Source organism: Chaetura pelagica, unplaced genomic scaffold (genome assembly GCF_000747805.2).
Source record: "Chaetura pelagica isolate M959 unplaced genomic scaffold, ChaPel_1.0 scaffold807, whole genome shotgun sequence".
Taxonomy (NCBI): Eukaryota; Metazoa; Chordata; class Aves; order Apodiformes; family Apodidae; genus Chaetura; species Chaetura pelagica.
The window spans coordinates 845,190-860,667 of NW_009953935.1; the positions used below are offsets into that span (position 1 = coordinate 845,190).

The following is a 15,478-nucleotide window of genomic DNA, read 5'->3' on the forward strand; positions in this document are numbered from 1 at the left end:
GGGGGAGTGGGGCTGGGCAGGCCCGGGAGGCGCCCGGCTGAGGCTGGAGCCCCGCCGGGAAAGGGGCTGTGCGAGGGCTGAGGGCTCCTGGAGGGGGAGAACGGGGGGCCTGAGGTGGTGGCTCTGGCCTGCAGGGCACGGTGGCGGCCGGCACAGCTGGGGTGGCTCCTGGCTCTTTAAGGAACACTAGCAGAAGCAGGGTTGCCTTTAAAAGCTCGTTCGGAGAGGAAACCAGAAAGGTTCTAGTTGTTACGAGGAGACTTTACAGTGTGGGACACTAGTTCTCATTCTTCTCAAAAGTGTCCTGTTTCTTTGTAAGCAGGAGCGTGTCCCAGGGGAGAGAACCTCTCCTGGGTTGAAATGTAAGGAAGGTGTTGTCTTGGCTGTGCAAGATTCAGCTGTAAAGACTTCACACTTGAGAATACGCCGTGGCTGTGTGGCTTGTGTTCTGAATGACAAGAAAATCTTGATTTGATTGTAACGTGCTGAGTTAGTCCAATGTGCAAGAAGTGGCCTTTAGCCAGCCAGCAGCTGCACTTGCTCGGCTGGAATTCTTGCACTTTCCCTGATGTTAGCACGCAGGATGCACTGCCTAATGCTGCTCTGAGACTCCATCACAGGGTGATCACCAGGGTTTGACCTGAACTCTGTGTTTCTGAATTATTTTTTTTGTTTTTCTTCATTTGAGACCTTGTTCTTGCAAGTAGAGAAATCATCATAAAATGGACATGCAGGGTTTTTCTGGTCATATTCCTTTCCTCTTGGCCTAGTTAAGTCATTAACATAGTGTAAAGTCAGCAACATAAGAACAAGAAGTTTTTGGTTTGGTGTGTTAGCTGTTTCTGCTTCCAAGGGAGAAGTTACTGGGACTGAAGGAATGAGATAATGTTTTTGAAGGAGGCGAGTGTAAATAGCAGTAAGCCACACACATGTTGTGACTTTTTTCCCTGTTCTTTGTAATAAAACATAGCGCAAGGTATTTACTACCACACCAGACACAAAGTAAAACTGGCAGTGGGTAGCCTTTGTTTTGTTTTCTGCAGTTTCTTTTGTACCATCTTGAAGAATGATCAGAAATCAGAGTGCTAACTGATGGGTGTACATCATGAGTCTACACAATGTTGTAGTGGTTGCAGAACACCATCATTTCTTGAAACGCAATTAAGTGGGCAGAAGCCCAGCTTCTGTTTCCTGTTTGCCAGTGTGAGCCAATAAGGTCAATTAGATTAATTCTGAAATTGCCTTGCAAGGTAAAGGATATTGGCTAAACCTGGCAGGCTGCGTTCGAAGATTTCCTGGGAGGATCAGTATATGGTATTCAAAGCTGGTTTGTATGCAGGTTGGCAGCAGTTCATTTAAATCAGCATTATTCTACTTCAGAAAAATAACTTTATACTTTAAAGAATAATAACCAGAACAGCCTTTGCTTTACTTGAAGATTAAAATTCAGTTTAGGAATTAAGGTAACTGTTTTCTTCATGTGCCTCTATCAGCAGCCTCTCTGCTTATTTCTAATATTGAAGTTCAGATATGAAAACCTTTAAAAATAGCTGCAGATGAAAGAGCTCATTGTGCCAGCTGTCAGCTTTTAAAGCACAGTGTTGAGTAGAATTCTCATGCATTCATATCATCATTGGCCTTGTGCTGTTGTTAGTGATGATGGCATTCTTTGGAAGACTTCCTTAATGAAAACACGGTGGAAGAGAAAAGCTTGTGAAATTGGGATGTCACTGGAACTGCATCTTAAGAGTTGAGGTCGTGGTTAATGGTAGATAAGTTCTTGGCATTGCTGGCCCACAGTATTTTTTTTGTCTCCTGTAGGAGCCAGTGATTGATCTCATCTGGCATTTTATGTAGTAACTCGGGAAGTGTGTGTGTGTTTGGAATAGGCAAGAGAAGAGTCTGCTGTGGTAGGAGCAAGTAAGGTGTGAGGGGTGTTCCTTCGAGTAATACTGCTGCAGAAACCTCACCTGGCAAGGTGTGATTTCAAAGTAAATTATTACATTTCTGTAAAGATATGAGATAATACAAGTTAGCTCTTGTGAGATTTTTTCAAAGCTGATGTTCCTAGGAAGATTAGATTTCATATTTCGATGTGAAGGGGTGTCAGAAGGCATTTTGCTGTGATGTCCTAAGCTCTATCATTAATGTTATGCTGCTCAGGCATGCCCAAGCATACCAAACTGGAGGCAATCAAGGGAGTTGTGTGTTTTTAGAGCACTTAGTCACCCTCCTGTGATGGCTTTTTACATGGAGGGATAAAATTACACATTTGTCACTAATGGTAATTTTTTTCCTAGCTGAATTTTAAATTGTGCTCTGGGAGGTGTTCCACATCCAAGGCTTTGAATGTTGTAAACAATGTTTAAAGAAATGAGCATGAAAAAACGGAACCACTGAAAACTTCCTCAGTCCTGTGTTTATGCAAGTTACCCAATGGCAAGCTGTAGGCAGTCTGATTTTGAGAGCAGTGTTTGCCAAGCAGATTCTTCTAAGCTTGCCATTATCATGGTTAGGTATTGAGATGTGAGCCCAGGCAAGAAACCCTGATGTGCTCTGGGCAGATGAGTTGAACGCAGAGCATATGATGGGAGTTCCTGCCATCTGTCATGTTTCCTCTTCAACTCAAGCTCTGTCTCTGTAGGGCTGTGTGCCATTGTCGGGCTGCTGTGGCTAGTAAAAATTCTGTATGCTCACTGTGTGACCGTGTGATCATGTTAGTCATAGATGAACTTTAAGCAGGTGTTCAGCTGATGTTTAACTGGTGATTTTTTTACTCATGAATAGATAGGTTTGAATAACTGGTGTTCCTAGGCTAGAGCTCTTGCTTTGTCATCAGGAAGCTCATGACTCTCCACCCTGCCGGAGTGGGCAGTCTGACTCACGTGTTGTCTGCTTAGGTTGCAATTCTTGTGTTGCAGTTTGAACAAAATGATTAAATAGATGTGAAACCTCGAACATGAGAATTTGGCACTGGTTACTATATGCTAAGAGATTAAGCTCACCTAATTTGTATTCATTTCTGGAGTGTAAGCCTGTGGCATGTAAGATTTGGCATTAACTCCCACATCATTTTTTTATCCCGTTAGGGTTTTTTCCCCATTGCATTATGCAGTGCTCACCATAAATTTAAAATATAGTTTGTGCTTGAAATTTTGCCTTATCAGTTTTGTTTTACAGATAGCATTCTACTCAAGAGCTGTTGTGTTATTGAGATTTAATATATTTTTCAAAGCAGGTGATGTGTACTGGAGCAGTCAGTGCTTAAGCTAGAGTACTTAAGTCTTCTGGCCAACTGCTCCCTCAAAGAAGAAAACAAACCAAAAAGCAACAAAGCCCTATAAAGATTTCTTCCATAAATAATTTGCAGCACTTCAGCAATCTGTTAATGCATAAGGTAATAGTAAATAGTGGAATTATTTTGCTATTATAAAGTTAAATTTCTCCATTTAGTCCAAGGTGAAGACCACCTTGTATGAAGCCTGCAATAAGCTTTTTAGAGAAAATGTACTATCTGGTAGGTTCACAGAAATGTTTAATCAGGAGACTTCTAGATCAGTGAAGAGGTGACTCTTCCTCTGGCCACAAGGCTGTTAGCCTTTTTGTAGCTTCTACATTTTGTCAGTCCAGGTGGATTTTTGTTTCTGCAAACATACATAAAGTGGTGCATTCTCTGACTAATTGTGGAAATTTTGAATAACGTAACATCACTGGTGCCTCTCTGTGTAAAATGTGAAACTCTCTCTGCTCAATTACATCAGTGAATCAGTTCTGGTTTATGATTCCACTTTGGGATGACACAAGCAGTATTAATAGCCAGCTTGTTCAGTGCTATTCATTTTACTGTAGGAAGTTATTTGTTGGTATTGTTTATGCAACAGTTTTGCTCGTAATCGTAGCAGCTCACTGAGCAGAGGTGAGGTGGAACTTACTTGGTTTTGTTGAAGTGTTGTAGGTTATAATTAGAGGAAGAACAATTTTGTGGTAGTTTTTAACAAGAGCAAATGGTTATTGGGCCAGAGATTGAACAAGACAGGTAGTCTCTTGAGAAAATATATGATGGGTATGAATAAGAATAAATTTATAGATCACTGAGTTCATTTAGCTGTTGTGAATTGTTAGTGAAATTAAGTTACATTGATAATTTGTCATGACTTAACCGAAGAGTGTGTAGTACTTGGTAGCCATACTTTGAACATGCCTGTCATAACAATATTCTTTGTGCATGGTATGTAGTAGAGGTCAAAAGAAGTTCTAAACATGCCTTTTTTGTGACCAAACAGAATGAATTGTTTTTTAGAGTAAAAGAAAAATTATCTTTGTTTTCTTATTTCAGTAAAAAATGCCAGAAGTGGGATGAAATGAACATCATAGCTACATACCACCCACCAGGCAAAGATTATGGCTTGATGAAAATAGATGAGCCAAGTACTCCTTATCACAGGTAGGCCTGCTAAGTTGCTCTCCTAAATGATGCCAGGGGACATGGTAGTTTTACAGCAGAATTGACTGTGTGGATGTTGTAATATTTACCATAGCTGATTGCCTGCCAGGCTGTGCAAGCCCACTGGATATATGCATATAAGCAATATACTCAGATTTGCAAAGCTTCTTAGTAAAGGCTTATAGTTGTTGAGAAGGACTGTCAGAAAGGACAAAGTCAGTTTTTAGAAGGTTTGTGTCTAGCAGGCTGTAGGCTCTGAATGGAATAAGTCTGACTTTTATTGATTTTATTTTTTTTCAGTTAACATCTGTGTACTAGAATATAAAGTTGTCATTCATATCAATATTTAAACTAGATTTGGAAAGTTTTTAAAGTATTAAAGGAGAGTTATAATAGTGTTGTAGGGTTTTGACTGTTTTATCAAGCAAATTTTAAGCATTAAATTACTGACAAAGGCTACTTTCTTTGTCTTCCAAGCATGGTAGGAGAAGACGATGAAGATGCAGTGAGTGATTCAGAATTAAATGAGCCCTTAAAAGCAGATGTGTTGAGTAAAAAGTAAGTATTGTAATAGAAAATGGACTAAAAGTTAATATTTTTTCTGGAGTGCTTTTTCTGTATGGGAAGGTGTTGATGGTTTCTCTAGAAATCAAACTTCTGCTCTTGTCAAATTAATTAGTTTTTGGTGTTTGATAATGCCAGTGGTACATTAAACCTCTTGCACGTTGTTAGTACACATAAGTATATTAAAAAGAATGAACAAAGCAGTTTGTCTGAGTGTTCTGAAATTTAATGTATTTTAAAAAGTGAAAAACTTGCTGCTTCAGCATTTAGTATTGCACGTTTTATGTAGACTGGCAGATGCAGCTGAGGGTAGAGGACCCAAGATTATAGCAAGGCAAGAGGAAAGCAGTGAGGAGGAGGAAGAGGATGAAGAATTAAGTCCTGAAGAGCGAGGTAGGCATAAGTTTTCTTTGGTTTATATGTTATGGTTTTTTAGGGAAGAAAAAGTACTGCCTAACAAAAAAAACATTGTCTTTGAAAATGGAGATAAGTAATTTTTGAATGTTAAGTAAAAGATTGAACAAATATGCTAGAACATTTTGAGGAAACAGTCAAACAGTATTTATAAGGTTTCAGGCTTGTGTTATCTAGCTGTTGCTTTTCATCTTTCCTGGCCCCAATTTTGAGTGTGTAATCTTATTATTCTAAAGGAAGAAGAACAAAGTGTAGGGGCTGCCAATAAGCAGAGTTTTATTATAATGCATTACTGCTAGAACTGCTAATGTTTAATCTGTGGAGCAAAGTTAGGCTTCAGACCATGGGGAAAGTGGAAAATATTTTCATCTATATGTGGTAATGTATCTCTCATAACTGGTCTTTGTTATTTAGCCAGGAGCTGAGTCAGACATGCACAAAAGTTTATTCTCTATCCCATCAGCATGTCTCAGTCCTTAAGTTTATTTAGTAAAAAGGTTTGCAAAACTTTGGAAGTTTGTATGCTGTAACTAGATGCTTCTCTTGGTTCAGACTTGCCCTTACTCACAGACAGGTTCTTTTAACAGTGTTCAGCCATTCCAGTCCATTAATTACTAGCCTTCCTCTAAGTCAGACTCATATAAAAGAACAGTCCACTGCTTGAAGAAAATAATTTTAATTCAGTGGTTGCTTGATTGTGTAATCAGTGGACTTTCAACGTAGGAATAAATTTGACCTATGAAGCAGTTAGTGCCTCTCTGAAGGGAAGGTAAGTTGATTTTTTTTAAAAAAAGAGGAAGGTATGCATATTTGCATTTGTTTGTCCACAGAGAAGAGGAAGCAGTTTGAAATGAAGAGAAAAATGCACTACAATGAAGGACGAAACATCAAACTTGCAAGACAGCTCATTGCAAAAGACCTACATGGTGAAGAAGATGAGGATGAAGAGATGCAGGATGCTGCAGATGTAGAAACAATGAATACAGAAGGTACAGAACATGGTGAGCTACTGATTAATCAAAAAGCATGCTTAAGAACTAGTGAGCCTTTCAGCTGTTGGGAAATGAATACACCCAAGCATGAGAATGAAAATAAAGGTTATAGTTGGTGTGTTACACTCAGCGTGCAATACTGCATGCTGTCTTGATAGGTAGATTTGTAGCATGGTACCAAAACCATCAGTATTGCTAATTAAGCTTGTGGGCTTTTGTTGTGACATGAGAGAAAAGCAAGCATCCCTGCTTGATCCTATTTCCCCAGCATAACTGACCTTTGGTAGTGAAGTTGCTGTCCTCTTTTCTAAAGGAGGATTTGTCATGTGCAGAACACCTAAAGTTGTGGCCACACAGGAGAGCCAGGCTTTGTGGTGGTTCAGTTCCCATTTTGCTTCCAAACCATCCTGTTGCCAGCAATAGGAAACGAGCATGAATGTTTTCTCCCTGTTGAGAGAAGTGTATGTAACTTCCAAAGTAGAACTTTTGCCTGCCTTACTGTAATGTAAAACTGCTTTAGGACTTGTCCTTAAGCAGTGATGTTCATTTCTGTAGTATGGGATAAGGCATTCAGCTTTGCTTTTAGTGGAACTACTGGAAGAAGGTCTGGGACTTTTGGCTGGGAGCTGTTTCTGAACTGCTTCAGGGCTGTTACTTGATGGGAAACTCATAAAACTGAAGAGGCTGACACCTTCTCTTTCATCTTTAAGCTTCTCTCTGAGTGAAAAGGGTAGACTATAATAAAAACACCTGATCTTTGTAGTGGCCTTCTGGTGAATAATTACAGCTGTTCACTATCCACCTCTGTGTGTAAAAGCACTTCTAACAAGTTTTTGGCATTAAAACCATAGATATATGTTCCCCATGAGACCAGTGGCAATGAAGTCTGTGAGCCTCATTCATCTGTTGCTTGGCAAAACTGTGAGAGACTGGCACATTCTGCAGACTTGGGAAGATGCTGCATGGGTTTCACTTGGTTCACATTTGCTTTTCACAACCATGTGAACTAGGAACTCTTGTAAAATTAGTTTAAATTATATACAGTAAAAGGTGATTTGCAAAGTTCCATGTTTTTCAGTTCTGTGGATTGCCCATTATTTATTACAGGAAGACTAATGCCTTCATAATTGTTCCAAAAGGGTCATTTGGTACATGTCTGAGACCCATTAATAGACTGACTTTATTCAGTAACTTACCATATGCCTTATAGTGGCTGCTTACTAGAACTTCACTCTCCAGGGGAAAGGAGGGCTCCAGTAGGCAACCTTACAACCTTTCTCCATGGCTTGAAGCTGCCATCTCTCTGCACTCTGCTGTAAAACAGAGGCAACTCCGCTCCCCAGCTGCATTCTCCAGTGGAAAGAAGGCACACCTTTGCAGCATTTTTCCATCTCTGTTGTTGACGTCCATTCCACCTTGCCTCATAACAAGCTTCAGAGCCACAACTGGTAATTATCAATTTTAGACTGCTCACAGCCAATAGATTCCATTAATGTAACTGTTTGCCAGTTTATCAACCCATTAACTAACTGGTTCACTGCCACGGCATATGGGGATACTTCCCATTAGCTTGCTGTAGTTCTCACTTCTTAATTTCTGTTTTCTATCATTCTGCTTGATAAACCCTGATGTTTTCTCCTAATCTCTGCATCAGCTATCATGGCTTTTGGTCTCTGTACCTGAGGTTAATACTGGTCTCACTTTTGTAGAAACCTGTGAATTTAATTCCCTCAGACTTTTCATTTGTGAATCTTTGTGGTGGGGTTGGTCAAAGGATGATGGAATATGGACAAAACTGTTCATAAACCTTTCTGTCATATGCCACTGCCCATGTTTTAAGAAATTCCTACATTGAGATGATAAATGTTCAACAACATATCTGTGTTAAAGTAATGCCAAAGTTTTACTGAAATAGCTTTTTGAGATGACATCTCTTTGTCACTCTTTCATTGGTATTCTGAGGGCCTTATTCATAAATGTTAATCATTTCTCAAATATCTGGTTGTTGAGATTTTGCTAGTCTGTTTTTAGCTGTTCTGGGCTTTTGGTCATATTAAGCAATTGGATATTTAAAACAGTATTTCAATTTGGTTGTTTCCTTCATGGAAGTGGATCAAAATGCTATTAATACTCTTGTTCCTGAGATTCCCCTGTTAGGACTGTAAGTGTGTGGAAAGATTATTTATCTGGAAAACTTTCAAAGACCTCTCTGCCTTCAAATAATTGTATTTAAAAGTGCTTTCTTACAGAGCAGAAAAGGAGGGTTTTCTTTAGTCAGTGTATTGAGTGATGCAGGAGCTGCTTTTTCTAATGGCTTATTTTGGCTTCACTCTGTTAAAGTGACTAACAGCTCTGGTGCTTGATTTTTATCTGAAAAGGAAATGTCTGTCTCTTTCTGCATACTGTACTATAGCTACATTTTTATAATTTCTTCCATTCGACTTCAGTTCTTCTGAAGTTACAGAGATCACCTGTGATGTGGTTGTCACTCACCTGGTATGTCTGAGACTGTCAATTTATGTATGTGAGAGCTGACATGCAGTGTCTTTCTATTCCAGTGGAATAACATGACTTTTGTAGTACTGATGATCATTCCAGGTAAAGGTGTGATATAAGAGGTGATTCTCACTGGTCTTGTGACTTTAGGGCTCCTCTGGATCCTGGGTTTTTCAGGCAATTTGAGACCCTCTTCTCACTCTGAATATTTTCACTCATGAAAATCCATTAAAGTTTCTGTGCTTCTCTTACCTGATGCTCCTTTCTACCCTCTAATACTGTCAGTTTTGTATTTGAGTAATACTAACAATACTCTAATCTCTACACCTGTCTTTTGAAGAAGGAGCTAAAGATTTAGGACAAGTTTTTAAGAAGGCTTCTGTCAGATACCGCCAGCCCTGCTAATAAGTTGCGCTTCTTGCTTACAGACTGAAATTTCTTGCTGATTGAAATGAAGATGGCCAGTCCAGTTAGTGATGGTGAGAACTGTTTGTATATTTTTGCCCGTCTTTGTTGTGGACTACAGTGTGTTTTAAGTGGATGGGTCCTTCTTGTTTCCAGTAGCTGTAGCTTATGCCATGCGTATGGATTTTAGCAGCCAAGCTTTTTGGTGGAAAAGTTCAGGTTGTAATAGATTGCCTTAGGATTGCTTGCTTCAGCATTTCAGCTTCTCTGGAATTTCTCTGGCTACTCCCTATTTATGACTCCACAAATGACATAAATAGACTTAGCCAGCAAAATAGTTATTTTGATCTTTGTTCCTCTCCACAAATGTTTTTACTTTAAAAATTCTCTTTGGAATCACTGAAGGAAAGATTCCTGATATAATCTACATGATGATGTCAGTGTAGATCTGTCTTCTGATACACAAAAGTATCACATACAAGGGTGTGATCTATAGCAGTTCAATTGACAAGCAGTAAAACTATTGTTTCTTCCTTATGGTTTGTTTAGCATTTGTTTCTGTGATAACCCTGCTCAGATACAGCTAATCAGCTTAGCTGTCAGATGACTGGGTGTGCTCTATTGGCCCCTTGCAGGGACAGAATACATTGTGTTGTCTTAAGCACAGTGAGCATCACCCCACGGATGAGTTAAGTGAGAGGGCTGGGAGCACACACAACTTGGTTCTGCTTGTTGGCTGTGCTTTTCACTTGTTAAACTGCACTTCTTGCCAAGTCAAACTTGGGCTGAAGCCTAACTGGCCTTTTAAAAAGTTTATTATAATCTGGATATAGTTTTCCCTGATTGCTTCATGCCTCTGAATTTTCAGGTCTGCATATGTATATGCATATATATTATAGTGAGCTTTTTCATGTGAAAAGCACCAAAGAGAAGGAGCTTTATTTTCATTTTCCCTGTTCTTTGGCTCAAAACCATTAATTTAACAAGTTTCTGAAAAACACCACAGACGTGTCATCCTTCATTTATGAGCTAATTTTGTTTTAAAGTGTCTCATCTGGAATTAAAATTTGACCTGAAAAGTATTACACTTGCTTGTGTTTCAGGAATCTCACATGCTAGTTCTGCAAACTAACCTCTCTCTCAGCTCCTGGGTTAAATCCTCCCAATTCCAGGGGTAGCAAGCATTCAGTGCTTGGTATGTTGGACAAGGCTGTTACCCTTTCCTTCAGAACATGAGGGTTAAATAACTATTATTGAAGTTTCTGTACTCTCAAAATGAAAGCTTGCAGCTTGCTAAAATGGGTTGGCAAGCATCTAACTTTGGAGAAGCAATGATGATAGGATTTGATGATCTTAGGGGTCTTTTTCAACCTTAGTGGTCCTATGATTTCAGGAGGACTTTTGTGTGTGTTTTTGAAAATACTCAATAAGTGTGAAGAACTAGCTATTTTTTGTAATCTCTCTTATGCAGCACATGCCACTCGTGACCAGCTGGGACATCGAGCACACAACATAGAAGAAATCTGTCCAGAGCTGTAACTGCTTGTCAAAGACACAAATATAAACATCGCTTTATTTTTGCAACTAAGGCTCTTAAATATTGAGAAGCATATCAGTTACAATGTTGTATTGCCAAGAATGTTAATTTTAGACTTGTCCATTAGGCAGAAAAACCTGTCTAATTGATTTATTCTTGTGCCTAGTATTTCATGGAGAATACTGCTTCATAATCTGTTCAACCAGAGTGGCATTCCCTGTATGTATAATACTGATTATCTTGCATAATGTACTGTTGCTCTTCATGCTTCAAAACCAACAGTATCTTTTTGGGTTTTCACTATTTATTTGACAGTGTTCTGGGTGTGGTATCTCTTACTGAGAGGTTTGGGATTCAAGAGGCAAACGGTACAGCATATATCAGATTGACATGAAAGCTACTTATCAGATGTGTTAAAACAGTTTAAAAAGGGATTATTTAAGTCTTGCAAGTTTGTAAAATGTTGACCTTTTAATCTAGATTTCAGTATGTTATTACCTGTACTTTTCCAGTCTTTACAAGAAGAGCTGTATTATTTTTTAAGAGTGGTGTTTGGAATCAGTTGTTGGTTTCTGACTAAGGCAGTTCTACCATCTGGTGGAGGGAATTATTTTGACACTGGAAATGTGCTAATTTGAACTTTGCATTTAACATTCATTGTCTCTTCCATTGATACTCGATGTTTTGTGGTGTTCTCTTTAGCTTATTGTGAGAACATGGAAGTTCCTTCCAACTTTTCTCTTGAAACCACATCCACTGCCACTCTTCTGGCTCTTGTTTAAAACTTTTCATCCTTTACAGTTGCACAAAGAGTGCTTGTGCTCCCAGCACCTGCAGAAGAGCACCCAAACACGAGCAAATCCATGTCGGGACTGTGAAGATGGCAGAGTTCAGACTGGCTGTTCTTTATCTAAAGATAACTGCTGAAGATCCACTCATTTGGGGTTAGTAACCCACACACTGAAAACCACTGGTCTAAATCTTCCTGTATCCACTGCAACTTTCAGTAGCTGCTTTTGTAAAATGAAGGCTGTTTGGAAGAATAGAAGGGAAACTGCCTAATTCAAACAGTTGTTTACAGTGTGGTTGAATAGTCTCTGTAAAAAGGGATTCTGAACCTCCAAATTGCTGTAAACAATGTCCCACCAGTGGAATTTGACTGGTGAATATTCCAGTAGTTAAAGAGTTGTTCCTGGGTTTTATTAAACAGTGAAGTATACACTTAAGCATCCGTTTGGTTACAGAATACAGTGTATATCTGAATTTTGATCTGAATTTGATATGTTGCAAAAATCCATATACCTATATGGATCTATTTTAAAATGTCTTTTTGTCCACTGTACATGTGAAGTTTGAATAAAGGAATGACAGTTATTTTACAGTTATGTGCATTCTCAAGTGTGAGCTTTCATGAAATCCTGGAGAGTTTGAGAGTGAATAAGGCAACAGGATGCTGCCCTTTGAGGATTTATATAGGAATAATTAATTAGAATGGATGCATTGCCAAAGATAGCTGTGAGTTGTGCTAACTGGGTGTTGCAGTGTGCCTTTCCCAATTATCTCCCCTCCTTAGTAGGTGACAGGATTATCAGTTGTGGGATATTTAGTATTCTAAGGGCCCAGATCAGGATTTACAGCATCTTTTAATGAGAGAGTTGAACTCTTGATTGAGTCCAGTGTGGTGATGCTAGTTTTTCAATATGGAGAGTGCTTTTTCTTCTTGTATCTAACATGGTCACTTATATAGAATAAATGGGGGCAAAGAGAAAGCATTTAGATACTTCTGACTCCTGAAGTCACTTACTGACTTTGGCTCCCAAGAGTAGGATTTCAAAACTTAAAAGTTTGCACCCTCATATACCAGCTGGCAGTGTTCAGGCTGCTGGAGCGTCTGCACCGCCCTGTGTTCCAGGCTGCCCAGCTCAGCCCTGCTGCGGGAGCTGGGCCCTCAGCTAGGCTGTCTTACTTTTCAACTGGAGCATGAATGGGCCAAGATTGGGCCAGCGTGCATGGGTAATGCAGGTGTCTTCTGTGATGTTGTATAACAGAGTAGTTGTACTTGGTGATAAGTAGAAGTGGGTACTTTGAACCCACAATTAAGGCAGAATCCATCAGAAGCAGCTCTTGCATGAGCTAATGTCCTGCCTCCTTCCCCCTGTGCTTCCTGTGTCTGAGACATCATTTTCATTTTGGTGCTCAGCAGGGATACTTTTTGCCCTTCAATACCTGCAAAGCATTTTTTTTTAACAAACAACCCACTTTGATTACCAGTAAAGACCTTTCTTTTAGTGGCTTCCAAAATCCTGGATGAAATGGATGTGTAGCTTTGAGGGGGTACAGTACATCTAATGCAGGAAGATGGTTTTAAATGAACCTCAGTGTTTAGTAGGTCACTTCATCAGTCACATGATTGAGAGCTTGTCTGGGTGATTTCCTTTCTTCTGTGCCACCAAGCCCCCAAGTTTTAGTGAGAAGCCATTTTGGAACTTGCACTAGGTTTAGTTACAGGTTTTAGTAAAGGTTTAGTTCACTTAATTGCTTTCAGTGCTGGCAAAAAATCTGCTTCATCTGGCTCAGCTAGAGTGCAACCTGATGTACATGACACTGCTTTTAAGTGAGAGGCTGATTTACTTTTTTTTATCCAAGCTTACACCTTCAGAGCTAAACAGGCAAGAGATACTCTATACAAAAGGGATGTCTGATTTCCTTCTACTGTGGAAAAATCAATACAGGTTCCCTGCTGAATGGGGACAAGAAATGCCTTTTCTCTTTTTACATTTAATGGGAACTTAGCTTGCATGCAGGCCTTAACCTTGGGAAACGTATGGTCAAGGCTTAGTTGTAAAGTAAGGGGTGGTATAAAGAGGAAACAAAAGAGAGGCAGCCCTTACTGACATGGACATTGAGCTCCACAGCATCATCATTGTGAAACTTCTTGCACAGGTTTAAGTCCTCCAGCTGCAAGGTCTTCAGAGAAAATACTTTAATATGCTTCCAATAGGAAGATTGCTTGCTAGTAAGAGCCTTAACTATGACTTTTAATTTTCTGTCCATAAAGTTTCTTTCACACTGAGTTGTACACAGTTCATGGAAACAGCAAATATTTTTCCCCCAGTTCACTCTCTGATGTTATACTTGTGTATCTTACCAGACCTCTCTGTTTGTGTACCATGCTTTTTGTGGTGTTTATGATGATAGCACCTCACAAATGTAATTCTTCTGTTTGAAACCACTGTTAGTGTCACCAACATAAATAAAGTAATTGTTTTCATTACTGCCTTTTGGCACTGATACTAGATGTATTGATTTGACTTCTTGGACCTTATAAGAAGAAAACTGTAAAGTCTGCAGGTGTTTTCATGGATTAATACTTTTATTAATACTGCAATTCCCTCATCACTGCAAAGGAGGAAGCCCTCTTTAGTGTATAGATAGAAGATTTTGTGGCTGCTTGGCTACCTCGATGTGAGAATAGATCTGGGCACCTGAATCATGAGCTCAAGACAGCAGCAGGAAGGGTTGCATTACTCAAGGTAATTTTCTTTGCGTTGTAGGACTGACACAAGACTGGTCAGTCTCTCCATGGTCAGCACTGACTCATCGCTTCCTGGGCAATGGAGAATGACTAACACCAGATCCTCCTTAGGAAGTAAAACTATGTTAAAAACCAGAGCTCGGTTCTCTTTTCAGTTGCACACGCCAGTTGAGAAGTGACTTCAACAACACAAACGCAGCCTGAATGATTCCCTGTGGGACGGCCCACGAGCAGTTGTTGCACCCACGTAACTGAGTGTGGATCTGACCCTTCACCAGCCTTAAAAACCAAACCCCCCGGACCGCGGGTGGCTGATGCAAAACCTCCCTTGCCCCTGCGGAAGGACACGGAGCAGCGGAGCGCAGTGAGGCCCGCAGGCGTTCCCTTCCCGCGCAGGGATCCTGCGCTGCGCTCCGCCCTCCCCTGGTGCTTCTCCTGAGACCCACATGAGGCCCGGGGGCCGGGGAGGGGCCGGATGAGGGAGCAGGAACAGGGTGAAACACGAGCGGAGTGGCCGGGGGAGCAGGGCCTGGCGCCGGGACCGCCCGTCCCGCCCCAGGCGGGCAGGGGGCTGCAAGGTCTTCAGAGAAAATACTTTAATATGCTTCCAATAGGAAGATTGCTTGCTAGTAAGAGCCTTAACTATGACTTTTAATTTTCTGTCCATAAAGTTTCTTTCACACTGAGTTGTACACAGTTCATGGAAACAGCAAATATTTTTCCCCCAGTTCACTCTCTGATGTTATACTTGTGTATCTTACCAGACCTCTCTGTTTGTGTACCATGCTTTTTGTGGTGTTTATGATGATAGCACCTCACAAATGTAATTCTTCTGTTTGAAACCACTGTTAGTGTCACCAACATAAATAAAGTAATTGTTTTCATTACTGCCTTTTGGCACTGATACTAGATGTATTGATTTGACTTCTTGGACCTTATAAGAAGAAAACTGTAAAGTCTGCAGGTGTTTTCATGGATTAATACTTTTATTAATACTGCAATTCCCTCATCACTGCAAAGGAGGAAGCCCTCTTTAGTGTATAGATAGAAGATTTTGTGGCTGCTTGGCTACCTCGATGTGAGAATAGATC

At 40.0% G+C, this 15,478-nt stretch overlaps 1 protein-coding gene across 2 annotated transcripts; it reads left to right on the plus strand.

Moving 5' to 3' along the window:
• Window positions 1–4,340: 4,340 nt before the first annotated feature.
• Window positions 4,341–11,263, plus strand: PPP1R2 (protein phosphatase 1, regulatory (inhibitor) subunit 2). 2 transcript variants are annotated; one of them, XM_010001727.1, is made up of 7 exons: window positions 4,341–4,444; window positions 4,922–5,002; window positions 5,298–5,401; window positions 6,253–6,423; window positions 7,654–7,862; window positions 9,339–9,389; window positions 10,787–11,263. In XM_010001727.1, exons 1-5 carry the CDS (start codon window positions 4,362–4,364, stop codon window positions 7,731–7,733), a joined length of 519 nt encoding a protein of 172 aa, XP_010000029.1. In that variant the 5' UTR covers window positions 4,341–4,361; the 3' UTR covers window positions 7,734–7,862; window positions 9,339–9,389; window positions 10,787–11,263. The 2 variants fall into 2 exon arrangements, with proteins under 2 accessions (XP_010000029.1, XP_010000028.1); XM_010001726.1 differs by lacking the exon at window positions 7,654–7,862 and having other exon boundaries at window positions 4,398–4,444.
• Window positions 11,264–15,478: the final 4,215 nt, after the last annotated feature.